This window comes from Eublepharis macularius, chromosome 18, assembly GCF_028583425.1.
Source record: "Eublepharis macularius isolate TG4126 chromosome 18, MPM_Emac_v1.0, whole genome shotgun sequence".
NCBI classification, from domain to species: domain Eukaryota; kingdom Metazoa; phylum Chordata; class Lepidosauria; order Squamata; family Eublepharidae; genus Eublepharis; species Eublepharis macularius.
Genome location: NC_072807.1, coordinates 39877583 through 39901225, shown reverse-complemented (window position 1 = coordinate 39901225; position 23643 = coordinate 39877583). Strand labels below are relative to the sequence as shown.

The window sequence follows — 23643 nt, the reverse complement described above, 5'->3', positions numbered from 1 at the left end:
TCCTAAATGTACTTCAACTTGGGAAACAATCTTGTTCCCAACCCTCACCTGAAAGCCCACCACTCCAAAATGTGGTTTTGCTTCATTCTGTAAAGTTACGTAGCCCACAATATCCCTCTCTTTCATAAATCGGACCAAGCCCCTTTTAAATCTGTCCAAACCACTAATAAAACAACTTGCAGCAAGGCGTTCTCTAAGTCAGCTACTTAATTGGTGGTGGTGGAAAGTGCCGTCAAGTCATAGCTGACTTACGATGACCCCTGCTGGATTTTTTGAGGCAAGAGACTAACAGCGTTGGTCTGCCATTGCCTGCCTCTGCAACCCTAGTCTTTGCAGGAGGTCTCCCATCCAATTACGAACCAAGGCCGACCCTGCTTAGCTTCTGAGATCTGATGAGGTCAGGCTTACCTGGGCTATCCAGGTCAGGGCCAACTACTTAATTGGGTCATCCTAATTTTGATCTTTTGTCAGCTACACTTCTGTTTAGCAATATGTTCAATCCTTATAATGGCCTCTAGCTTTGAATTCTTTCAAAGTGGTACCCAACCCCTTCCCCAAAGAAATTTGGGGCAGCCTAGAAGGATATCCCCCTCCCTCATTTTAGGCTGAACAACTGACCCAGTTATATTTGGGGCTCAGCAGGGATTTCATCCCAGATCTCTCTGGCCCTAGTTCAGAGTGCTAATCACTTCCCCCTACATCTGGGCTGGGGAGAAACCCTGAAGCACCACTTACATCCACCAGGTAGTCAAAGATCCTGGCATGAAGCGCCTTGGCCAAGGCATCTCGGGTGTAACACGCCTGCTCTACATTGAGGGTTACATTGATGGACTCCGATTTGCCACCCCATTTGCTGTCCATCTGCCTGCTAGTCAGCTTCTCTTTCAGTCGGCTCTGGTTGATGCCCAGGAGAAAAGCGGGGAATGCCAAGACTGCCAAAAGAGAAAGGGAGAGAAACACCAGAGTTAGCAGCTCTGAGCATAAAAGCACTGCTTTCGTGCAGAAGCAATTCCTGGTGTCCATCTCTCATTGCAAATACTGCCTCGGATGGAAAAAACTAAGGAAATGTCTCAAAGGGTGCGCACACATCCCCGGAATACACACGCACTCTTCCTTCATGGGGCAAAGGCAGCGCGTCTGGAATGAAAGCACAGCATGCTGGAATCAGTCGGATTGCCCGGCAGCCACGCCCACTCATCTCGTCATCACAGATCATGCTCGAGTCTGGCGCATTCATGCTCCGCTGGGCTACCTACACTCCTCGCTTTCCACTGCAGCATAGTTGCCAACTTCTTTGAAGCTGATGTTGCCCAGGTGAAGTATGCCAGCCACAATCTGCAGCACCAACGCTCGCTCCTCCGCAAAGATGCCAATCACGTTCATTGCATGCTGGGGAAATTAAAATAAGAGTGCAGATGAAGTCAGAGGCCTCCCCAAGGACGGGTGGTGCTTTTAGCTGCTAGTGTGATGCCGCCTCTCTCCCCGCCCCCCGCCCCCTCCCCCAAGCACATCTTCTGCCGTGACTCCTTTGGCTTCGCTATGGATCCCCTTCACCCCTGCGACTGCCAGTCCAAGAACACGCAGCAGCCTAGGCTGGCCTTCACCCCTGGTTGCCTGCTTTGCCAGTCCTCCTCTTTTCCAAGAAAAACTGAAAGTTCAGGAAAGGGGACATGAAACGTCATAAGGGAGCCAGACTGCCCTCCCACCCTACGGCCCAGCCCTTGCCGTGCTCTTTCATAGCCACAAAAGCTGCTCAAATAAAAAGGCCTTACAGTGTGGAAAGCAAGTTTCCAGATGTGTGCGCCTCTCTCTCTCTCTCTCTCTTTCGCCCCCCCCCCCAAAATACACACAACAAGTGTCAGAGCAGGAGAAGGCATACATCCCAGACACCCTGAAGCAAGAAAGGGCTGGGCAAAGTCTCTGGGCTCTATTCCCTCCCAAACAGCAGGAGGGGGGACGGGAGGGCAGAGCAAGAACTCTGTGGCGCTTCTCCGCCCCTGCAAGCAGCCGCAAAATGATGGGAGCAGCCAGGCTGCCTCCTGCATCCCCTTTACCCACCGTTACTGGAGAGCCACAGCTGAGAAGCAGCCATGGATCTCCCCCCTCCCCCTTGCAATGTGTCACTGGGCATTCAGTCAAGATGCAAAACCTGCACACGGGTTCCGGGGGAGAGCTACACGGGGAAGGAACAGAACCCCCCCCCCTGCAAACTCTCTTTCCACCACACTGGGAGATAAGAAGGATTCCCAAAGGACCCAAAGCAGTCTGGCTTGCCCCACGAGATCTGGGGCAGCAGACTAGGCTGGGCCGGTGCGGAGGCAATGCTGGACGACCCGTGACTGTGGTTAAGGAAACCCCCCACCCCCCCTCCCTGCAGTTCATCCCTGGAGCAACTTCCCCCTCTTCAAACTGTAGTCCATTGGCGGCCATGTTAAGGAGGGCCAGGATTCCCTTGCAGCTAGGAACTGAAACCAACATTTCCGCTGGTTTCAGGAGCGGGTTAACCTCAGCTGCGGCCCACACCACATCAAACTAGGCTTCATGGGTCTCCCGCCTTTTTGTCACTGCACAGTTCAAGACGGCAGAGAGAAGTTCCCTGGCGGTTCCACTTCTGCACAACGGCTGCATCAAGGGCCCTGAGACCACAGCGAAGGCTGGAGTGAGGAATTCCGTGTAGGGACGGGAGGGAGCTTGCATTTCCGAAGATGGCTTGTGAATGGTCAACTGCGCCAAAGAGGGAGACAGTATGACCTTTCAGGGATTTGTGCAATCCACACACTGCAGCAGCAATTCAGATACCTCTGTGGCTCTAAGAAAACATCTCTGAACTGAACCAAGCCTCTGGCAGACACACCCTGGCAGGAGTGTCTGTGACACTGAGAGATCTCTGTCTTTTGGTGCTACACCTCTGAAGATGCCAGCCACAGCTGCTGGCGAAACGTCAGGAACTACAATGCCAAGACCACGGCGATACAGCCCGGAAAACCCACAACAACCATCGTTCTCCGGCCGTGAAAGCCTTTGACGATATAAAGTATGTTACTGTTACCCTCACAACACTCACCCTGTGAGGTGGGTGGGGCTGAGAGTGCTCCGAGAGAGCTGTGACTGACCCAAGGTCACCCAGCTGGCTTCAAGCAGAGGAGGAGTGGGGAATCAAACCCGGCTCTCTGGATTAGAGTCCTGCCGCTCTTCACCACTACGCCAAACTGGCTTTCTCAGCATGAAGCACAACAAGAAGCCTGCTCAGAACGGGAGTCAGGGATGAAAAGCAAAGCATTGCAGGTGCTCTGGTGGTGAGAATCCAGTGCAGAAGTGGCCAAGCGAGAGGCAAGCCTTGTTTCTCAGGTGGGGAAACCGAAGCGAGACTCTCCGCCACTGCAAGCTCCTCGGAGCAGGGACCTGTCTGGTCTGCCAGAGGTACCTTGGCTGGCTCTGCCGTGTTTACACAGGCCCCGCAGGCTTCTGTTCAAAAGCAGGGAGGGGCTCTTGCTGGCCTCGCCTCCAGTGAGGAAGGTGAACTCCACAAGGGCCGGACAGTAAGCAGAGTCCACGCTTCCCCCCCTGCCTTCCCAGTGTGAAGGGGGAGCACAGACGAAACGGGAAGAGACCACAGACAGCTCGCGTCTTCCTTCTGCGTCTCGCAAACAGGCCCACCCTCAGGAGGAGTTGAAATGAGGCCCCCATTTCCCCACCCAGAAAATCCCCCTTGTTTGCATACCGGACAGGCCAATCTGTTTTACGGCCTCCAGGTGAAAGCTCGCTGACTCGGTTACATTTTAACAGGTTTACATGGCAATTTCCTGGCACCTGTACATTCCCGTTCCTGCAATATGTCAGAAGGTTTGCCAGCTCTGATTGGGGGTATGCTGGACTTCCTCAATGAGAGGATCAGGCGTAGCAGGCATCCCTGACAGACCGCTTGCCCACGCCGTGACCCATCTCCCCTGCAAGGAGAGGCCTCGGAGGGTCTGTCCAGGGACACACTAGCTTTGCACGGGATCCCAGTGGATCTGAGGGTCCTCTGAAGAACGAGCCCCAGAAACCTTTACAATTCGCAGATGGAAAAAATCCTCTGCAAGCAACGAGGAAAGAGTTTGGGTTGTGTGTGCTGTGCCTGTCCCTTGGGGGAGAACCATCATTCCAAGACCACTCCCTTAGCCTCGACTGAGACATAACGGCGGAGAGGCAGATGCACTCCGCCGTGCGGCAGCGCCTCACTTAAACTGGGCTGCTCTCCATGCAAACCAGCTAGAGCCACATATTTAATACACTGGTAACGCCACTCACTCCAAAAGACGCGTTTGAGGCAGCTTCCAAAACAAAGTCTCATAGAACAGATATGCTGCAACACGCGCCCCCCCCACAAGTCACTAATGTTTCGCACCAAAGTAATACATAAGAAGGGTCCTGAAGCTTCACACCGGAAGGCCCGTCTAGTCCAGCACCCTGCCTCCAAACGTGGCCAACCGGGATGCCTCCAGGAAGCCCACAAGGAGCAGGGCACAAATGCAACAGCCCTTCTCTGTTGTTCTGCACAGTAGCAATCGGCATTCAGAGGAGCACTGCCTCTGAGTACGGAGGGTCCATTTATCCGACACAGCCGATAGTGCTTGTTGGGCTTATCCTCCAGGGATGCATCTGAGGCCCTTCTAAAGCCATCTAGGCAAGCGGCCATCACTACATCTTGTAGCAGTGAGTTCTGTAAGTTAAACTACTCTTTGTCCTGAATCAACTGCTCATCACTCCCTTTTTGTATCTGTGAGTTCGAGCATTTTCAGAAGGGAAGAAACAACTTTTATGCACTTTCTCCAACCTATGCATAGTTTTATAAACCTGTTAGATATCTTTCCTCTGACCTAAAAAAATCCCCAGACTCCTTAGCTTTCTCTTGTAAGGAAGGCGCTCCAACTCCTTGATTGCTCTTTTCTGCAGTTTTCAGCAGGACTGCAAGATCGGCTTTCCAAATGCAGCTCCACCATAGATCTATACAGGTCACTTCGGTGCCATCCAAAAGCTGCAAAATATCTAAGGGCTCATTCCACAGATGCTCTTCTTGGGCCCAAAGAATCCCTACCTCATTTAAGAAACAGAACAAAGTTGCTAAGGCCACTCATTGCAAAGATAAGATGGGAGGGGGGGGGCTGTGAGAGAGAGAGACGGACAAACAAAGAGAGAGACAGACAGACAGGCAGAGATTCTTAGGGCTGTCCTAGGCAAAGGGGCTTATTTCCAGAAGTGTTCTTACAAGTGTCCTATCAGTGGACAACATCACACTTACATAGGAGAGTCTGTGCTTCACAGTAAACACATCTTTCATTCTCACATGCTTGGGAATGGAGTAAAGCCAGGATGCTGCCCCTGAACTCCTTGGTGGAAGAGAGGGTGGACTGGACAAAAAGTGATACCAATAATGCCCGTATGCCTGTGAAATACTATTCTGGAAATTATTTTGGAGGGGGGATAATTACCAGAGTTTCCTGGAAGTCAGATTTGTCATTAATGTCTTCCACTTTGTAGGATCCAGAGAGGCTCAAGTAGTGATAATAGTCCATACTGGTGACACCGAGACTGGTCTTCTGTTCACTGGAGGCACCCTCAATCAACTGCAGAAGGAAACAGAGAAATGTTATCGCAAGTTGTCTCGGTTCAGTCACAGTCAGTGTGATGTGCCGAGGGGAAAGGAGACCCAGCAGTGGTTCCAGTCCCAGGTTGGCCACGATCCACTCGGACATTCCCCTGTGCGACTCTCATGGAAATGGGGAGTGGGAGCAGCTTCCGTACATTTCAGCAGAGCCGATGCAGGAGAATGTCCTGATACGTGGAGTCCACCATTTCCGTGAGACACCCTGCCCACAAAACCGCAGGAGAACTGTGCTCTATGCAGCTTGAAAACAAAGCAGATTAAAAAAACCCGAAAGACCCCACCTGATAAAAAATGTGGAAGCTGCGCTCGCCAGGATTTCTCATGACCACCCGAGATTTCTCCAGCAGGAAGTTGGAAATTTTCCCCCCGTCTGGTTCTCCACCTGGGCTAAACTGAATTTCAAAATATTTCCCCTGAAACAAATAGGGGTGTGAATTATTGCCAGTGGATTAAGTAAATATGAACTTCAACGGTAAGCCTTGCCAACTGGTCCACTGGGCCAGGGTTCCAGCAGGATTGTCAAGGAACAATCTCTCCTTCCATCTACATAGATCGAGAGGAGTTCGCCTTGTTAGTCTGTAGTTGCAAAATAGTAAAGAGTCCAGTAGCACCTTTAAGACTAACCAACTTTATTGCAGCATAAGCTTTCGAGAGCCACAGCTCTCTTCGTCAGATGCATCTGACAAAAAGAGCTGTGGTTCTCGAAAGCTTATGCTACAATAAACTTGGTTAGTCTTAAAGGTGCTACTGGACTCTTTACTATTCTTCCATATAATTTCCATGTCTCCATTCTAGGGCTAGAGATTAATTCTATGGTATGCATACATTTTTTTTCTCCTGTCACAAATATTGTAGTACATAAAAAACTTGATAAACTGTTTGATCATAGCTGATTGTGGGACAGAAGAAAAAAAGGAATATCTAAACTATTGATAGCAATAGCTTTCGAGAATCACAGTTCTCATCATCATATGCATCTGACATTAGATGCATCTGATGAAGAGAGTTGTGATTCTCGAAAGCTTATGTTACAATAAAGTTGGTTAGTCTTAAAGGTGCTACTGGACTCTTTTTGATATTGCTACTACACGGCGAACTCCTCTGCATTGATAGCAGTGGCTCCGTCACATGCCTTCGAGCCCTCTGATTTAAAACCAAAAAAGACCACTCGCCACTCAGCGGCCTCAGCTAGAATGACTCCCTGTACCAGAACCAAGACTCGTTCCCTTGCATGTTCCGCAGCCAAGAAGTTCTTCAGAACTATCCCCACAATTATCCTCAACACACACTCACACACACACACACACACAAGCTGTATGTCCTTGTTGTTATCCTACAGCTCAGGATAGCCAGCAGTCCAACTGAGTTTGCACATTTACCCACCATAGGGAGGGAAAAGTCTTATTCTGTCACTCCCCAAACATCTGAGATGGTGACAAGTGGCTGGAAAAAACGACTTACAAATCGGCTAGAGTTGTTGTTCCGAACTGTCTTGGCATTCCCAAAGGCTTCCAAAAGGGGGTTAGACTGCAGAATAATGTCCTTGACATGCTGAAAAGGTCAACCAAAGATTAATTTGAAACCTGCCTATTTAGTCCTTGGTGCACTTACAAAATGTTAATAAAAATACCCCAAACACAGAGAGCCAATAAAATCACAACACATTTTGCTAAGCAGCTGCAGCAGAAATAGTCAAAATGGGCAGCAACAAACGCCTTAACAGGGCATTGCAAAAAGCAAGGGGGAAACACACACATTTTCACTGAATGCCTAAGCCTCCGAAGTACAAACTCCCAGTGACACGAGGCAGGTAAAGAATTCCACCAGTGAGGAGCCACCACCAAGAAGGCCCTGTCTCTGGCTGATGTAATTGTTATACAGTAAATGCATGTGTGAAAGGACTTTCTATAAGAGATCTGCCCAATATTTCATGAATAAGCTGTCTGAACTGCCTGGAGCTTTCAGTTTGTTCCAGCAACGTTGCTGATCTTAAAAGGAACCAGCAGCCCAGAGAACATCTCTAGAGGAAGTTTTTCCAAGAAAAAAAACGCTTGTAGGGCCCATGGTTTAGTGTATCCTGTTGTATCTTAGGTTGGGTAGGGTTGTGGGAGAGACATTAACAATACACTGGGGGGGACTAGATTACAGATATCTCATATAATGTTTCGATCAGCCCTTCGACACTTGTAGCCTTGAATGGTTAAATAGATGTCTTATTGAAGTTGAAGGGGGAAATCACCTGTGTGCGCATGCATGCACCCGCCCCGCCCCCCAGCAACCAAGGACACACATATCAATATAATCACTTCTTTATTTGTGGATGTGGCTTTTGCAGAAAGAGGGGTAGAATTTGCCCAAAATAACTGAAAATGGTAGTATTTAGCACACGAGTAAAGCCATTCCAGAAATTTTAAAAGCACACATTTCCGTTAGTTCATCCGAAGCCAGGTAGACTGTTATCACTGTCTCCCACGGCAAAGGCAGGAGGGATATAATTGACGTGAGCTCTGTAAACCAAATAAATTACAGGGAGCAGCAGAGTAACGGAAGCAACTGCCCAGGAGAAAGCAGCTGCCCCCGGCCAGCAGAGCGGGGCTCAGGCCGCCCCCAGCCCCTCCAGCCTGCCTCCAGCGCAGGGCTCAGAGGCTGCCAGATACACACAGCCTTGCCTTCGTTTAACTCAGCACTGCCAGCAAGGAAGTCCCTCCTTAAAAAAGGCAGAGGGGCTTCCTCCCTGTTCACATCTGGCCCGTTCACATCAGTTCACTGGGCTTGCTCCATGCATCCGCGAGAACCCCTTCAGCAGGCCCGCCAACCCCTGTTCAAGCCACAGATCTTGCTTATGGTGCCTTGCATGGATGGAAACGCTTGTTCCAGTATCCTCTTCTCCCTCTTCCCCGTCTCATCTCACCTGCACTTTGGGGCCTCCACCTGATATTTTAGAGATGTAACTCATAATGTATTTGGCCGCCACCGTCTTCCCAGCACCACTTTCACCACTAGGAAATAAAAACAGACACATTTGTAGGAATTCCCAGGACCCAAAGTAGATCCAATTAATTAACTTCACTGCACTGATCAGTCTTTTTGCTACAAAGATCCAGAACGCGCCACCCAAAAGAAGGCTCTCCCTCCCTGTTAAGTGGCAACGTCCCAGTTTGCAGCCATGGAATGCTGTGGGAGAAGGCAGGGAGGCCCTCCAGTCACAAGATTTTGTAAGAAGGCTAGTGTCACAGGAGTAACTATGGAAGCTTTAATATATTTCTCCCTTTTATATTTCTGGAGAACTGAGATTTCCAAGCCAAGCAAAGTTTTTACTCTGCAGCTCTTGCAAACCAAAACTGCATTCCCATGAAACGGGCAGGTTTTTATTCCAGTTTAATGACTGGGACCTAAATAACTTGCTCAGCAAGGACCACTGCAAACCAAGCAGCAAGAGCTGGACTGTACAATATTTACGAACAGCAGGCTCCGGATCCAGAGCCTGCCCTTGCTAACTTGGCTTCTCCTGGCCCCCTGCTTGAACTGCGTCGTGCTTCCTCCTCTGGGGAATTCTGGCCATGCCAGTAAAAGGGTTCTTGAAAACTGATTCGTCACTGGCTCCTTCCTTGTCGATTGCTTTCCCGCTAAGCCAAGTGCAATCTCTTTCTTCTAATTCTGTCCCTCATTAGGGAGGGATCTCCCATAAGAAGCAATCTACAAAAACATGCATCATAAATTTAGAGGAAGTATCATGACTTAATGTCACTAAAAAAAAAAAAAGTTACGTGTTCCTCCTCCAATTCAGCAACTTCTATTTTTAAACGTAATAAATGTTCCCATATACAGCTATAAATACTTGCATTGTGTGTTTTGCAGATTTTGACAACAAAAAGGGAACAGGTGGAGACTGCTGGAGGTGGGGAGGGAAGAGATGTATGTAATACTCAACAGCCACCGAGTTTTAAACAGAAGGCTTGTTTTCAGGCCATCATATACAGTGTCTCTTTTTAAATATTTATCAAGGTTTTAAAAAATATTACAGAGAAAGCAATACACAGGATAAGAACTCCAGGGGAATAGCAGCGCTCGTCTGCTGCAGCAAGAACCAGTCCTGGGGCACCTTAAAGATCAACAACATTCTAGTCTGACCTAAACTTCCATGGAGTAGAAGCCACTGGCCTCTGAAGAAGCGTGCTCTAGTCCCCAAGTGCAAAGGTCAGAATATAACTGTGTGAGTCTTTAATATAAGGCTGTATATATACCGCTGCCCACACCGGAAGTGGCTCACCAGCTAGAACGCTGACATTTCTGCAGGCGCGTTCCAATTACGATGCCCACTCCAGCCACATCCAAACAGATTCTAACTATCAGAACGGATTCCAAACACCTTCTCTACCTGTACGAAATCATGCCCCACGTGGAAGGCTCAACCCAATGCAAAGTGCTTAAAGACCTCTTCAACTGAGCTACCGCCCCGGGGGCTTTAAAAATCCCTCTATACACTAGCCAGAATGACACAACCTGTACCCACAGTCACATCCTCAAAGCAATTTTAAATTAGTCCTACCAGTGCTTAGGAGTTTGGCAAAGGCGTGTGTCCCAAGCGGTTCTCGGTTTCCCTTTCTGCTCTCATACGGCCGTGCCTCTCAAAAGCTCTCTCCTGCCTTTTTACAGACAAGAGAGCCCACCCGGTAAGCATCCCTGACCAGTGCAGGAACAGCACAACAGCCAGCAGCAGCAGCTCCAAATCTCACCTCATCCAGAACCCATTTGGGGTCCTCTTTGCCTCCCATCTGCAATACATATCTGAAGAAGTGAGCTGTGACTACCCTACCCCAAATTTTGTTAGCTCCTGGATTCTTGCCCTTTTCTACTACTACAGACAGACTAACACGGCTACCCATCTTGAACTTTGCATCATGAGTTCAATTGCAGGACAGAAATGCTTTTGGTACAAAATGCCCACAATCCCCCTCTTATAACACATCCAGCCACGCACACACACCCCGCCAAACCCAGTCTTAGAATGTCTCGCCCGACACGTGCCAGCGGTGCCAGCACGGAGCAGCCAGCTCCAAAAGCAGGGCGGTGCAGAGGACACAAGATGGTCACCCAAGACAGACCAATTCATCCCTCGAATGGTTCCGCTTCAGCAACTGAGTCAGTGTTTGGCAGATCCCGTCAGCCCAACAGCCCAGCCGAAGAGAGGAACAAACGCCAGACAACGACACGTTCAAATAAATCACAAAGCCCGTGCATTAGGATGATTAAAATTAAATGAAAAGTCAAAAGAGCATTTGATGCCCGCACAAGTAGGATTTTGGCAGCAGCGGAGGCCCAGTCCATCCAGCTCTGCTGCCATGGAACCAAACGATATTGAAGCTAGGCCAATGAGACAGGGGTGGGGGGAGGCTTAGTGCACCCACCCCTCTCTGTATATTCCTCCTTGTCTAGAAAGCAAAGCCATACCTGGGCCTATTGCTGCACTTCCTAATAAGAAAGCTAGATATCAGAATTTACCTTAAATGGTTTTTTTTTAAGTTAAATGCTGGCTTTCCAAAAATTTGCCTTAAAACAAGATGCCTGATCACAGGCCAGCCAGATCCCATTCACAGAGAAAAGCTTCCACGGCACTAGGAGTCTGGAGGTCTTGATTATTGTAAAAGTGTTTTATTGCTTTGGTAGCCTAGTACTTAAACCAGCTATTGAAGTGCATCACCCAGAGAAGTATGGAGAAAGGATAGCCGATCTGAGCGGATGCTGATTCCAAATACTAGGAATTTAATGGAGGCTAGTTAGAAGGGGCCACGGGGGACCCAGGGAGTTGCTCTTTAGGAAGCAGACGCAGGACCGGTGGTCGTGCTTCCCGCTTTAGGGGTCCCTTAGGAGTCTGTATGTCTGCAAATGACACACGACGCACCATAAGCCGCGGACACTTTCTCATCACAAGGCAGCTGCCCATAAGTGACCGACTCTTATACTCTCTTAACACCCAGAGGAGCAGCGTGAGCCGTTCGGTCACCCCGTGCTCTCAAAGGAACAGCTCCTGCATCGGGGTCCCTTTTCATACCATCCGTCCAGGGGACATTTGAACTTCAAACAAAAGTTATTCCGAAGTTGTGGATGCAATAAAACTCATCCGGAGAACTTACCCACCACAGCATTACAGTAGTTTCAGGGCAGGGCCCCCACTGCACACCCACACACCCACACACACACACACAAGATGTGAATTTCTAGCTACGTCACTATTTCTCCATTGGGTCCCCAGCCACAGGCAGAAAGAATTCCTGTAAACCCTGAAGCGTACATTTATTTTTAAGCTTCAGAAACCAGAAATAGAATTGAAAAAGCCACAATGATGATATGTTGAGAAGAAAACAAGGCTGGCTGCTGACACACGGAAAACGTGGAGCAAGAGGATACACCGCAGGGGAAGAGCTCCAGGCACGGCTGTTTAGGCTCCTAATAAAGCTTTTCCCAGATAGAAATCAGGAGAAGAGATCTGGGAAAAGTCAGAGCCCGTGGCTCATGGGAGAAGGGCAGTGGTCCGTGGCTGGCCGGTGTCCGAAAGCTAAAGTATTCTTAGGAAAAGAAGTTCATGTCATTCATTTACAAACCACTGCTTGAAAAACAGGAATTATTTATTATTATTTCCTATTTGTATCCCACTCTCCCCGCAAGCGGGCTCACACATCTGTCTCTTAGGAGAGACGTCTGGCAGGGACTGCAAAGGCTCAAGCGCTTTGGATAGTATCTGTTCCACCCAATGGCCGAGGACCCCCTCCTCCAGCTTCCAGCAGTCATCCGCGAGACCATCTTCTGAAGACCTCCCCCAGGCAAGATTTGCATAGAAGGTGGGGCTGCCTCCTGGCACTGGCATCCGAGGCTTTGGATTGGAGGGCTCCTGCGAGTAGCCCTTGGGAGGCCTCTCCTCCAGCAATCCCGTCGAATGCCACCAGTGCTCATGTCTGTGGCTACACCCGCTGGCAGCGAACCCCACAGCGTAAATGCTTGTTGAGCGAAAAGGTTCTCCCTTTTGTCCATTCTGGATCTATTGCCAGTTAACTTCATTGGGTCCCCCTCAGTTCTAGCATTTTGGGAGAGAGAGACCAAACTCCCTCTCCACTGTCTCCGTCCTGGGCATAACTTTATAAACCTCAGTCATCTCCCCACCCCTTCCGGGAGTCTTCTAAAGTCCCTGGCCCTCCAGCCTTCCTCATAGGAAAGGAGCCCCAACCCCTTAATCATCTTGGTTGCCCTCTTCTGTCCTTTCCTCCAGCTCTTCAATATCCTTTTAGAGAGGGTGACCAGAATGGCACACAGTGTTCCTAATGAGGCCGCACCACAGCTTTATTCAAGGGCATTACAATATGGACTATTTTATTTTCAGTCCCTTTCCTAATGATCCCTTTTGCCTGTTTCACCGCTGCTGCATTTTCAGAGAGAGTTCTGCGGCAACTCCAAGATCTCTCTCCCGCCTGCTCATGTCCTCTCTCCACCAGCTCAGACCCCATCAACAAATATTTAAAGGATTTTTGGCTCCAGTGTGCATCACGGTGCAGTTGCAGACATTGAACTTCATCTGCAAGGAAAAGAAGGCCAGGCCAGAACCTTTTATCCCCGCCTACCCATGTTCTGAGCGGAGCCGCCTTCGTGTGGAGGAGCATCCCACCGGGGAGCCTGCACCTGCCGTCTGACATGACAGGTCCCAGGTGGAGGTTGACCACTGCGGAGAGAGAACCAGGATTTTCTCTAGGGCCCAAGCATTTTTAAGGTCAGTGCTTGGGTATTGTCAATGCCAGTAAGGCGGAAGGGAGCCTAACCCCCTCCACACACACACACACAGAGTCCTTGTCCAGCACAATAAATGCATTCGAGTGAGAGAAAGAAAAGTTCCTGACCTGATTATCACACACTGGTTCTCCCGGTCAATAATCATGTTTCGGTACATGTTGTCCGCTAGAGCGTAGATATGTGGTGGATTTTCATATTGAGCCTACAAGGAGGGAAACGCACAAGATAGAACAACGAATACTGCATAAGTTATTTATAGGTTGTATGAACAAGAGATATGCAATCCAGGTAACTTTTTCAATCTCTTCTCCTTTAAACAAGTTAAAAATCAGCCTCCTTCTCAAAAGACTGGAAAAAACTAAGGTCGGTTTTTATTTTTAAAGGGACCTGCCCGCCTGAATTCTGGTCCCAGGTAGACTCAGATAAGGAAGTGCTCCTGTAAAAGACTATCTGCATGCACCTATCGGGATGCTCTCCTGCCCCCTCCCCGACATGAACGGGAGCATCTCCGCCCTTCAATGAGGCTTGTGTATGACCTGCCCCCCCTCCAGTAGTTTGCACCTCTGATCTTGTCTTATGCCTCAGGAGGCACATGGATAGGGGCTGAACCTCAGCTGCCCCAGCGCAGACCACCTCTGGTCAGAGAAAACACCAAGTAAACTCTTTAATTGCACCAACTCCAGTGTTATCCCTCTTGTCTAAGCAAATTTGAGACAAGTTACATCAATGGGCAAAGCTAAAATGAAATAAAAGGCATAGCTAAGATAGCATCTCTGCTTACAGCTCCTTGGTACATTTCAACTTCTTTCTCTCCAAAGTACGGCATCTGTTTGAAAGGGTTCACAGAGATCAGCACAGATCCTATGTAGGTCTATGTTCAAAACCGTTAAGGTCCATGACACCCCAGAATGCTACAATGCCCTCGTTCTTCCCCTCTGCTCATAAACAAGTCAGAAAAATATTTGTAACCCCTTTACTCCCCTTCCCCCCCCCCAGGGTTGTTCACATCAGCCAGTTTGGTGTAGTGGTTAAGAGTGTGGGACTCTAATCTGGAGCGCCAGGTTTGATTCCCCACTCCCACTTGAAGCCAGCTGGGTGACCTTGGGCTAGTCACAGCTCTCTAGAGCTCTCTCAGCCCCACCTACCTCCCAGGGTGTTTTGTTGTGGGGATAATAATGACATACTTTCTACATCGCTCAGAGTGGGCATTAAGTTGTCCTGAAGGGCAGTGTATAAATTGAATGTTGCTATTATTATTATATAATATAATAATTATATATTATTATTATATAATTCCTTAATACAAAGGAATTAAGCTAAAGTAAGTAGCAAAAAAGTCAACAAAAATTATCTTCTAGAGTAAAAGATTTTTAAAAATCAAAAGGAAATAGATCCAAGCAAATAATGGAACCTTAAACAAATCCTAAAATAGTAGATTTAAGATGAACGAAAACAAACAGCCCCCTGGCATCAGGGGGGTGGGGGCGGGGGGCGAAGGGGGGGGTTCCATCCAGGTGCCTTGACAAACCAAGACTGCATGCCAGCCAGCCACCTCATGCTTTGGTTCCCTGCTCTTGCCTACCTTTACCTTCCACTTCAGTTTGACCGAGCTCCAGTTTGTTGTGATGTCTGGATGCAGGCACGGAGGCAATCTCCATTTTTTTTTACTTCTTACAAACTGGGGCTCTACTGGCCATAAGGACTAAGTGGAACGGCCATGACCAGAGGCAGGAACCCTCCAAATGCCAGGGGAAGCTTTGGCCCCCCCTCCCCCTAGCTTGCAGACCACCTAGGAACTTCTGGTCGACCACTGCGTGAAGAGACTACCGAATTGGATGGACCGCGGGTGTGATCCAGCAGGGACGCTCTAATGTCTTTTTCTTTGACATACTCCCAAGATCTCAAATTCTGCTAAAGCTCCTCTTCTGGTCACAGATAACAATCCAGTGCTAGCGTTATAATGGCCTTGGAGTTGTGGATTGGGAAGGGATCAACTTGCGCTGTCCCTAGATAGTGGCTGGCTTTGTAAAAGGCTCCACCTGCCAGAGAGCCTGACAAGTGGGGAGCGGGAGAATTTTACGATACAGTAAATGCTGGGCTATAAACGCAGTTCAGAACTCAAGGTCACAAAACAGAATCCGGCATTCTGTAACTGGCTGACTGTTGCTGTGTGAACGACACCAGCCCCCTACTGCTTGACTGCTGACCACACACACCACAATTAGTACTCAGTGCTGTACACAAGAGCCCATTGTTGTGGCGGGATAATAACTGCAAAACGACGTCATGCCAGTTGCAAGTTTCAGAAAAAGGCAAGCGAACATAACTCCCATATTGTGCCAATCACCGTTTCTGTACGAGACCCTCAGCTGTGTGTGGCACCCCCCAAGGCGTCTTGGTGGTCAATCAAGAGTGCGGGAGAGTACGAACACGGAAGCAGCAGGTTGATAAACAGCTCTCACATTTTATGGAATGATTCAATAACCTTTGCCCAGAAGGGCCAGATTGTTAATGTTTCCCCGGAACGGGAGAAATGGCAGCTGAGTCAAGCAGCCGCCAAAGCCCAGAGACTTGCAGACGGGCAGCTCTGATGCGTTGCTACTCGTGAGGAAGAGAAGGAAGCTGGCTTTGGGAGGCCTACAGGAAACCGTTGGGACGTAACTGGGATGAGCTTTGGGGAAGGGGGGCGACACAAGACTACAGAAGCCACCAACGAGGTTGAAGAGGACGTCCCCACGGCAAACTAGATGCCCAAGCAGTCTCGGTTCAGAGGAAGGAAGGGCCCAACTGCGTCCAGAATTCAGGAGAGCCTTGGCAGTGGGACGGATTCTGCTTGCTGCTCAAGGCATCATCCACTCGGTCTTCTTGGCTGAGCAAGCTGGGTCAGCTTGTCGGGTTCAGCTGTGACTGGGTCTGACCCAGCAGGGCCAGAGGCAAGCAGTGTGGCCAGAGTCAGGGGGAAGTCAAGCCCAGCGCCGCATCAACAGTCCCCCAAGGGCAGGGCGGCAGCCGCAGGCAGCGGGGAGGACAAGTCTGCTGCAACAGGCAGGAGGGCCAGAGACACAGGCACTGGCGGGCAAGGCAAGGGGTCCGGTGCCCAGCAGTAACGGGCCTTCCTTAATAGATGCGGTACTGGGACTGAGGAGCCAGGCCAGGGGAAGGGCTTATACCATCCGGCACCGTGGCCTGGGCCGAGGGTCCTGCATTTGAGATCCCTGGTGCCAAACAGCGCCCAGACTCCAGAATCAGACCCTAACCTTTCAACGATGCCATTTCACAGGGCAAGACGACATTTGAGGGGCAAAGGGAATGCAAGGGAAGCCCCAGAGGTGCTCTTAAGGGACTGGGGGGAGAACGTGGACGGCTCAGAAGGCCACCTGCGGGTTCCACTCTTCTGCGGCAACGCCCTCCCCTCCCCGGCACTTGCCCTCCACGGGAGCTCCAGGACAGTTTCCCGGGGTCCATTTCTCCTGCCTGTCGGTGGTTTTGATGGCCTGCTTTTATGCAGCTGTTTTTTTATTAACAGGTTTTGACACACGGGTCATTTTACTGCAGGGCGATTAGCTTCATTGGATTGTTTCCAATTGCTTTAGGGATTCACTGCTTTACATCTGTATTATTTGTGGGTTTTTTCCTTTTCTCTGTTAGCCACCTTGAGCAGAATTTAGAAAGACCGGAGAAACATGTGTTAAACAGGCATGCCTCTGAACAGCTGCAAGGGTGGGAGCGGCTGAGGAAGTGATGCTCAAGCCCTTTCCTCCCATTTTAATTCTCCAAACTGGCCCCCCTCAAGTAGATGGCCCCCATAAAAGCACCTAACGGAGGCTTCCGCCCCAAGCATTCACCCAAAATGTATAGCTTCACCCTGAGGCAGGGAACGGAAATGCAAAACACAGCCTCTGGAAACGGAAGCAGAAGCTGAAAGGGCAGTCCAATTTCCACGTTCTCCTCTGCCTAAGACTTCATTCTGTTGAGCAACTTAAGACTGATTTTACTGCTGCAGGGTATGCCAGAGTGAAAACTAGACGCGAAAGAGCAGGCTATTGTGTCTCGCCTCAATGGAATCCTTTCATAAGATGAAGGTCTTTCTAGCAGGGTAGCAGGTTTGGCGCTGGCAGCAGGAGCCACTTTTGAGAAGGGCGTTCACGCCCTTCTTTCCCAGTGGAGCTGCAGAACCATCACTCCAAACACCCGCTTGACATTGATGAGCCCAACGGGATCTCCCAAGCCACGCCGCAAAGACAGCCGCAGTCCTCGTCTTCCTGGCAGGACACAGCAGGCAGAAAGTCAACAGAGGCAGCTTTCATTCATTCATTCATTCATTCATTCATTCATTCATTCATTCATTCATTCATTCATTCATTCATTCATTCATTCAATTTATTAAACCAATTGGGGATTAATCAGATTAGAGGGGGGGTTATTAAGTTAACTTTGAATTGATTGGGAATTGAACCATTAGGATTGTAGGCAAGGAATTGCTTTTGGGATAAAAATAAAATCATAGGGTTGGAAGGTACCTCTAGGGTCATCTAGTCCAACCCCCGGCACAATGAAGGAAATTCACAACTACCTCCCCCCCCCCACACACACACTGTGGTGACCCCTGCTCCATGCCCAGAAGATGGCAAAACACCATCGGGATCCCCAGCCAAACTGGCCTTGGGAAATTTGCTTCCTATCCCCAAAGCGGCCATCGGCATGACCCTGGGCATGTAAGAAGGGGCCACGAGAACTAAGCATTGAGAAAGAGGAATAATATAAAGAGAAATAATATAAAAGACTTCAGGAGTTACTTCGAAAATGGAGCCAGTTTCAGGCCTCTTGTGGGAATTCAGCTGGGAAAGTTCAAGCAGAGATTCCAGGTGTGCCTCTCCCCCCTGTCCTGAGCAAAGGAGACAGCTGTGGGGGACTAATCAGACCCACCAAGGGTCTTCCGTGATAGAGCCTATAGAGGAATCCTAAGCAGGCTTTCTCATTCATCTGAGCAGGGGAGGCAGGCTTGCTTTGTCCAACTGGCAAATGGGGGCCATCACACAAGGCCAGAAGCTCGACCGTGTCCTGAGGTCCCACATCTCTGACTCACAGCCGAGACATTCAGGCTACGGCTCCTAGAAAGGGCTCTGAGAACTGCACTCTTCATCCACCCACCCACTTTCCAAACTGGGTGAAAGCTCTTCTCTGCCCCTTAACACTCCTAAGTCTGTGAAAGAGAGAGAAAGTCTAAGGTATTTGCTCTGGGGATTCCAGGTTTCAATGGCCCCAATAAAACACCCCTCCAGAAAGGATACAAATATGTAGTCATCCATGTATCGCTTCTTGAGGTTCTCCACAATGGCGTCTTCTGAGATTTTGGAAAGTAGCACCATATCGTCCACACCACTGTGCTTGACATTGTGGCTTTGCCAGTGGTACCGATAATGCCCCTTGCTCCCCTGCGGAAAGAAATAACGGTGCAAAATCAATCCAAACCTACAGATGACCCACTCCTGGCTGAGTGCAAAGACACCCCTAGGGCCAGCCGGCTGCGTGCATCTCAGAAAACAAGCCACGGTTTAAACAGTCTTGTTCTTTCCCTCCACAACAAAACGCAGCCCCCGGACACTCGAACCAAAGCCCAAAAGCAAGACACAGGCAGGGCAGCACTAGCAACAAGGAGGCCTTAGCCAGCAAGCCATAAAGCAGAGGGGCAAACCCAAATTCTAGGCGAACCCCGGTGGGACATTGTGAAAAAGATGTCACATTCACAGTATTGCATGTCAGCAAACATACCAATACAGAATTAATTAGGAGGGACCTCCTGAGGAAAGAACCATGGTGGATCTATAAACTAAAAACCGCGTCACCTTTTGGATTAAATGTCAACATGGATTTATCTTGTTTTTTGAATTAGTAACGAGGCTTTTTGGTTTCCTGTTTCTGTTTCTTTAATTTGCTGAATGAGGGAATTTTGCCCAGCTGCTTAGTATTGTTTAAACAGAGGGTCTTAGCTTCGATGAATCGCTGCTGCGATGGACGTAGGAACCTCTTGGGACACGCTCCTCTTTTCCATGGAGTAGTGGCTTTGTGAGTGTTGTTATAAACTGTGTTTTAAATTTTGTATTAAATATGAGAATGTAATTTATATGAATGTATTTTTATAGCGTCATAACTGCCAGAGGAAGGAAGACAAACACGGGTACCCCCGTTGCAGTTCCACCTCCACTACACCTCCGCCACTGGAACATCTCCTCCTGGAAATGAATTGGACTTCGTCTCATTAAGACTTTGGTCTTGTATAAAATTATATAACTCAAGGCAGGAGCACTTCAGCACTGTAAGCATAGGTCACTTTAAGTCTACGTTTATTTATACGGTCTGCTGTTAAGCTTGTTTTCAAAGGACATGTGACTTTGCGGACGCATTATAATAAGATGCCGTAGAGTGTTGTTGTGCAGCCAGAAATTACTGTACTCAAGAACTTGAATTTATGTTTTATTGACTGATTCTTTGTATATTTATTCCTTGATACACTGTACATATATCAACAGAGTTTATTTCACTTTGTTAGTAAGGTTTTCAATGTTTTGCTTGCTTTCTTGCTGTATGTGTGAAGTGCCCATCAGGTGCACAGTGGCTTCCATAACATCCCCCCTATATACTCCACGGAGCCCCTTTTGCACACGGGCAGAGCTCAAGGTGAACCCAAATGCACAGGCTATCCTTCTGCCACGATGGGGCATTCAAGGCAACTTTCAGTATATTAGAAATACACACACACAATACAGAAGCACCAGCAGTACCTGGCAAACAGGACAGTGCCAGGGTGGGTGGGAAGGGGTCGACTGGCTTGGTTAAGCTTTCCCTGTTCCCACTACGCTCTTGCCTAAATCTGCTTTCCTCTTAAAGCAACCTGAGAATCTTTGCAGTACGGACTGACTCGGATTTGAAGATGGCAGCCTTGGCCCCTGACAAACAGCCAACGGGGCCGGGCTCTGTAATCAGGGCCCAGCCACGGAAACGCCCTTCTTTCCAGCAAACCTCTGCCCAGCCTCCAAAGCAGGGGCTCCTCGGAAGGAACCTGCCCGTGTTCTCAAATGATGGGCAGGCTCACAAAATGATCGCTGCAAGAGGCGTCCGGAGAAGCGAGAAGGGGCCGTTTGCTGATTTCAGGAAACCCAAAAGCACAGTCGGCTCGAAAATGGACCCAGAATTATCGGGCATTTTGAGGCCAAGGAAAAGACAAAAAAAGAGCAAGCAGCGGCTCCTGTTTGAAGCTCCTTCCCAGCACACGAGCAATTACCCAGCGCGCCCGGAACTTAGTCTCCAGAGACGATTTCCCATTAAACATCATCGAGAGACAGAAATAAAAAATTACAGTAACCAAAAGGATGTGCCCTGGACACAGGCGCGCCCGGGCTGAGACCGAGTCTAAACAAGGAAGTAAAATGAAACAGGAAGGACTCACAGCAGTGCCCCCAAGAAACCTGGCCCTGTCCTTCGTGGAACACACAAAAACAGATCAGGCAAGCACTTGGGGGTAATAAAAACATTACCCAGAAAAGGGGCTTATCACTTGCCTGCTCCGTAGCAGCATCTACAGCCTAGTTATGGTGGAGGCGGACTGAATGGGTTGCACACTTTCCTTTTTTAGGACAGCCTACAACCTAAACTGGAGATAGCAGAGAGGTAGAAACTTCTCGGTCTAGTGGGAGCTTCCTTGGAACAGAACGAAGGAGTAGAAGGGTTAAAAGAGTGCAAAGGCAAAACAGGTATCGGCTGATAGCACACTTCTTGGTGGGAGGGCCAGTCTCACCTGGTGTGTGAGTGCTAGAGGCCGTTATCAGCATACAACACGGCAGAGGGGAACCTCATCAGAACAGGATTAAGGCACGGAGGTAGAAGGATTTAAAATCAAGATTAAAAAACGGAGCAACCCCAGCTGTTAGCTCTGAGACGATAAAGCTGCACAGCTTTCTTCAATAGGTTAAGAGCTGCCCTGGCAAAGGACATCAAGGCAGAGGGGGCAGAACAACTCTCCACGCCCCTCACTGATGACAGGACCGGAAACAAGGGACGGAATGGGTTTGGGTTCAATGCCAGTTCCAAGAGTCATCCAGATTCCAGAAAGGGCTCCAGAAAGGGCTGGGCTGGTGATGCCAAGGACTGGTTTGCTGTCCACATCACCCCCTGGCATTTGTCCAGTAACTTCAAAGCATTTGTCCAGTAACCCTTACAACAAGCCTTACAACACCCCTGTAAGGTTGTATCATCCCCATACTGTATACGGGGTGGTCTGAGGCAGGGACATAACTGAGAGTCTCCTGGACTTTGCACTTGTTGCCAAGTTGCTATGCACAGGGGGCAGTCTGGATTCCACAGTGCGCTGTGCCACCGGAGAGTGCCCTGGGCCACAGTCGTACATTTCCCTGAGGCCTTCGTTTTTTTACGGTTTAACATTTCCGCCATCCACATGCTATGAGTCAAAACCAGGAGGATGTACTTACTGCAGCAGCCCTGAGAGCCAAACAGTCGAGCCAAGTCCTTGCTTCACAGGAAGCCATCTGTGACCTACAAATATTATTTTGGCCAGAGGGTAAAGCGGGTCAGATCAGAAACCCATCAAACAACCAAAGAACAAGAGGAGAGGCTGGCCCTAGCAGCAAATGCCTAGATCCCTCGACTCTTGCGCCCAACCGCCGTTCCGCCCACCTCCAAGCCCTGGCCCCAGAGAACATAAATGGAGAGACCTTCTCTGGCCTCTGTTGATTCAGAGTTTAGGCAGGTGGAAGCTCACTGACACCCACCAACTCTGCTTCTGGTTTTGAGCACTTGCACACACAAAAAATCAACCCAGAAGACAGTGCCGGAATGAATGCGCATTCTTCCAGGATCCATGGCTGTCCAGGCAAAGCCACGTTTGCTACCACAGCATAAAGGGGGAACGGCACAGCACATTTCTACCACACACCGCACAGGCTAGCCCTAGCTGCCCTTACCAGTTCACAGGACACAGGCCTGACCGAAGACAGAAACCCCAGAGAGTACACTTCCGGAGACCCAACAACGGACCTGAAACTCCCCGGCACAAGTTTCAAGTAGCTGAAAAAGAGCAGCCACAAGAGCTCTCGTGTTTCAGCAAGGCTGTCCCACAGAAGCCGCCTGTGCACCGTGTCCCGGAGCTCATGTCCATTCCCCACACTGCCGCCTTCCATGACACTCCAGATCAGTTGCCTGAGGTGATCATGACATGTCGCCTCACAGCAGGAAAGAGAAGAGTCCTTTGCCTGAGAGCCCAGCCGTGTCTTTCATTCTCATTTCTAGCCTGCCCTTCTCAGGGGGACTCAGGACAGAGTACAAGGATGATAAACTATCCACTCAATCAAAACAGGCTAGCAACTGAATGGTAATCGCTGGCCCTAACGGAAAAGTGAAACACGTCATGTAGTGGGGCTGGGACTGAAGAATGGGAAGGGGGTAATGAAAGAAGAGAGGTCAGCTCCAGAGAGGCTCCAGGGCGCTGCAGTTTCGCTCCCTCTGCAAGAACGCCCTCCTGACGGAGCAGTTCCGTCTCGCACATTTTGCCAGACACAGAAGCGTGGAGACCTTCCTAACAAGCCCTCAGGCAGACCCTTCCTTACGTGGGAGCCAACACAGAGATGGCCCGCGCATTTTACCTGTGTTCAGGTAAAATCCAGACAAGCCCACCCATGTTTGAAATCCCAAAGAGGTGACGGTTGGATAGTACGTTCGTGGCATCCTGTGGATGGAGTCTTGCTTTGACACCAGTCTCAAAACGGCCCAGGGAGGCTGCAACAGGTGGTTGGTGGCCGATATCCCCTCTGGCAGTGAGCCCCCAGCGCTAAAATTAAGCCTTTTGTTCGTGGAGAACAAGTCTGACTGTTCACACAGCAGTATCCTCTTGCATTACAAAAGGGAACCCATCCTGTCGCGGAGGCCATTGTCCCTTTTCTTCCTCGGCCCCAGCAGTCTGCTGCAACAGGAGGCTGGATCCTGCTGAGGCAAGCCCTCGGGGGGGGGGGCGGGGCTTTTCAAGCCAGGAAGACAAACAGTGTGTCTAAACACAAGTTCAGAACAAAAATAAAAAGATCTGAAGATGTCTTGGATTTGATAACCGAACCTGCCCTCTTTGAAGCTGCAGGAGATGCGCCTAACCCCCCCTCCCCTGTATATGGATGGGGGGGGGTCTTAGGGTCTGGTGAGGCCGAAGTCGTCAA

At 49.5% G+C, this 23643-nt stretch overlaps 1 protein-coding gene across 1 annotated transcript in view; it reads right to left on the bottom strand.

Moving 5' to 3' along the window:
• MYO1E (myosin IE) overlaps positions 1–23643 on the bottom strand; it is a 74816-nt gene that overhangs the window by 26710 nt on the left and 24463 nt on the right. Inside the window, exons 2-10 of the mRNA XM_055002491.1 lie at positions 18718–18861; positions 14208–14297; positions 13534–13628; positions 8559–8646; positions 7109–7198; positions 5929–6060; positions 5472–5606; positions 1257–1389; positions 736–932 (exon numbers count right to left, since the gene is read on the bottom strand). Coding sequence (XP_054858466.1) covers positions 736–932; positions 1257–1389; positions 5472–5606; positions 5929–6060; positions 7109–7198; positions 8559–8646; positions 13534–13628; positions 14208–14297; positions 18718–18861 — 1104 coding nt within the window. The remainder of the gene's footprint in view (positions 1–735; positions 933–1256; positions 1390–5471; positions 5607–5928; positions 6061–7108; positions 7199–8558; positions 8647–13533; positions 13629–14207; positions 14298–18717; positions 18862–23643) is intronic.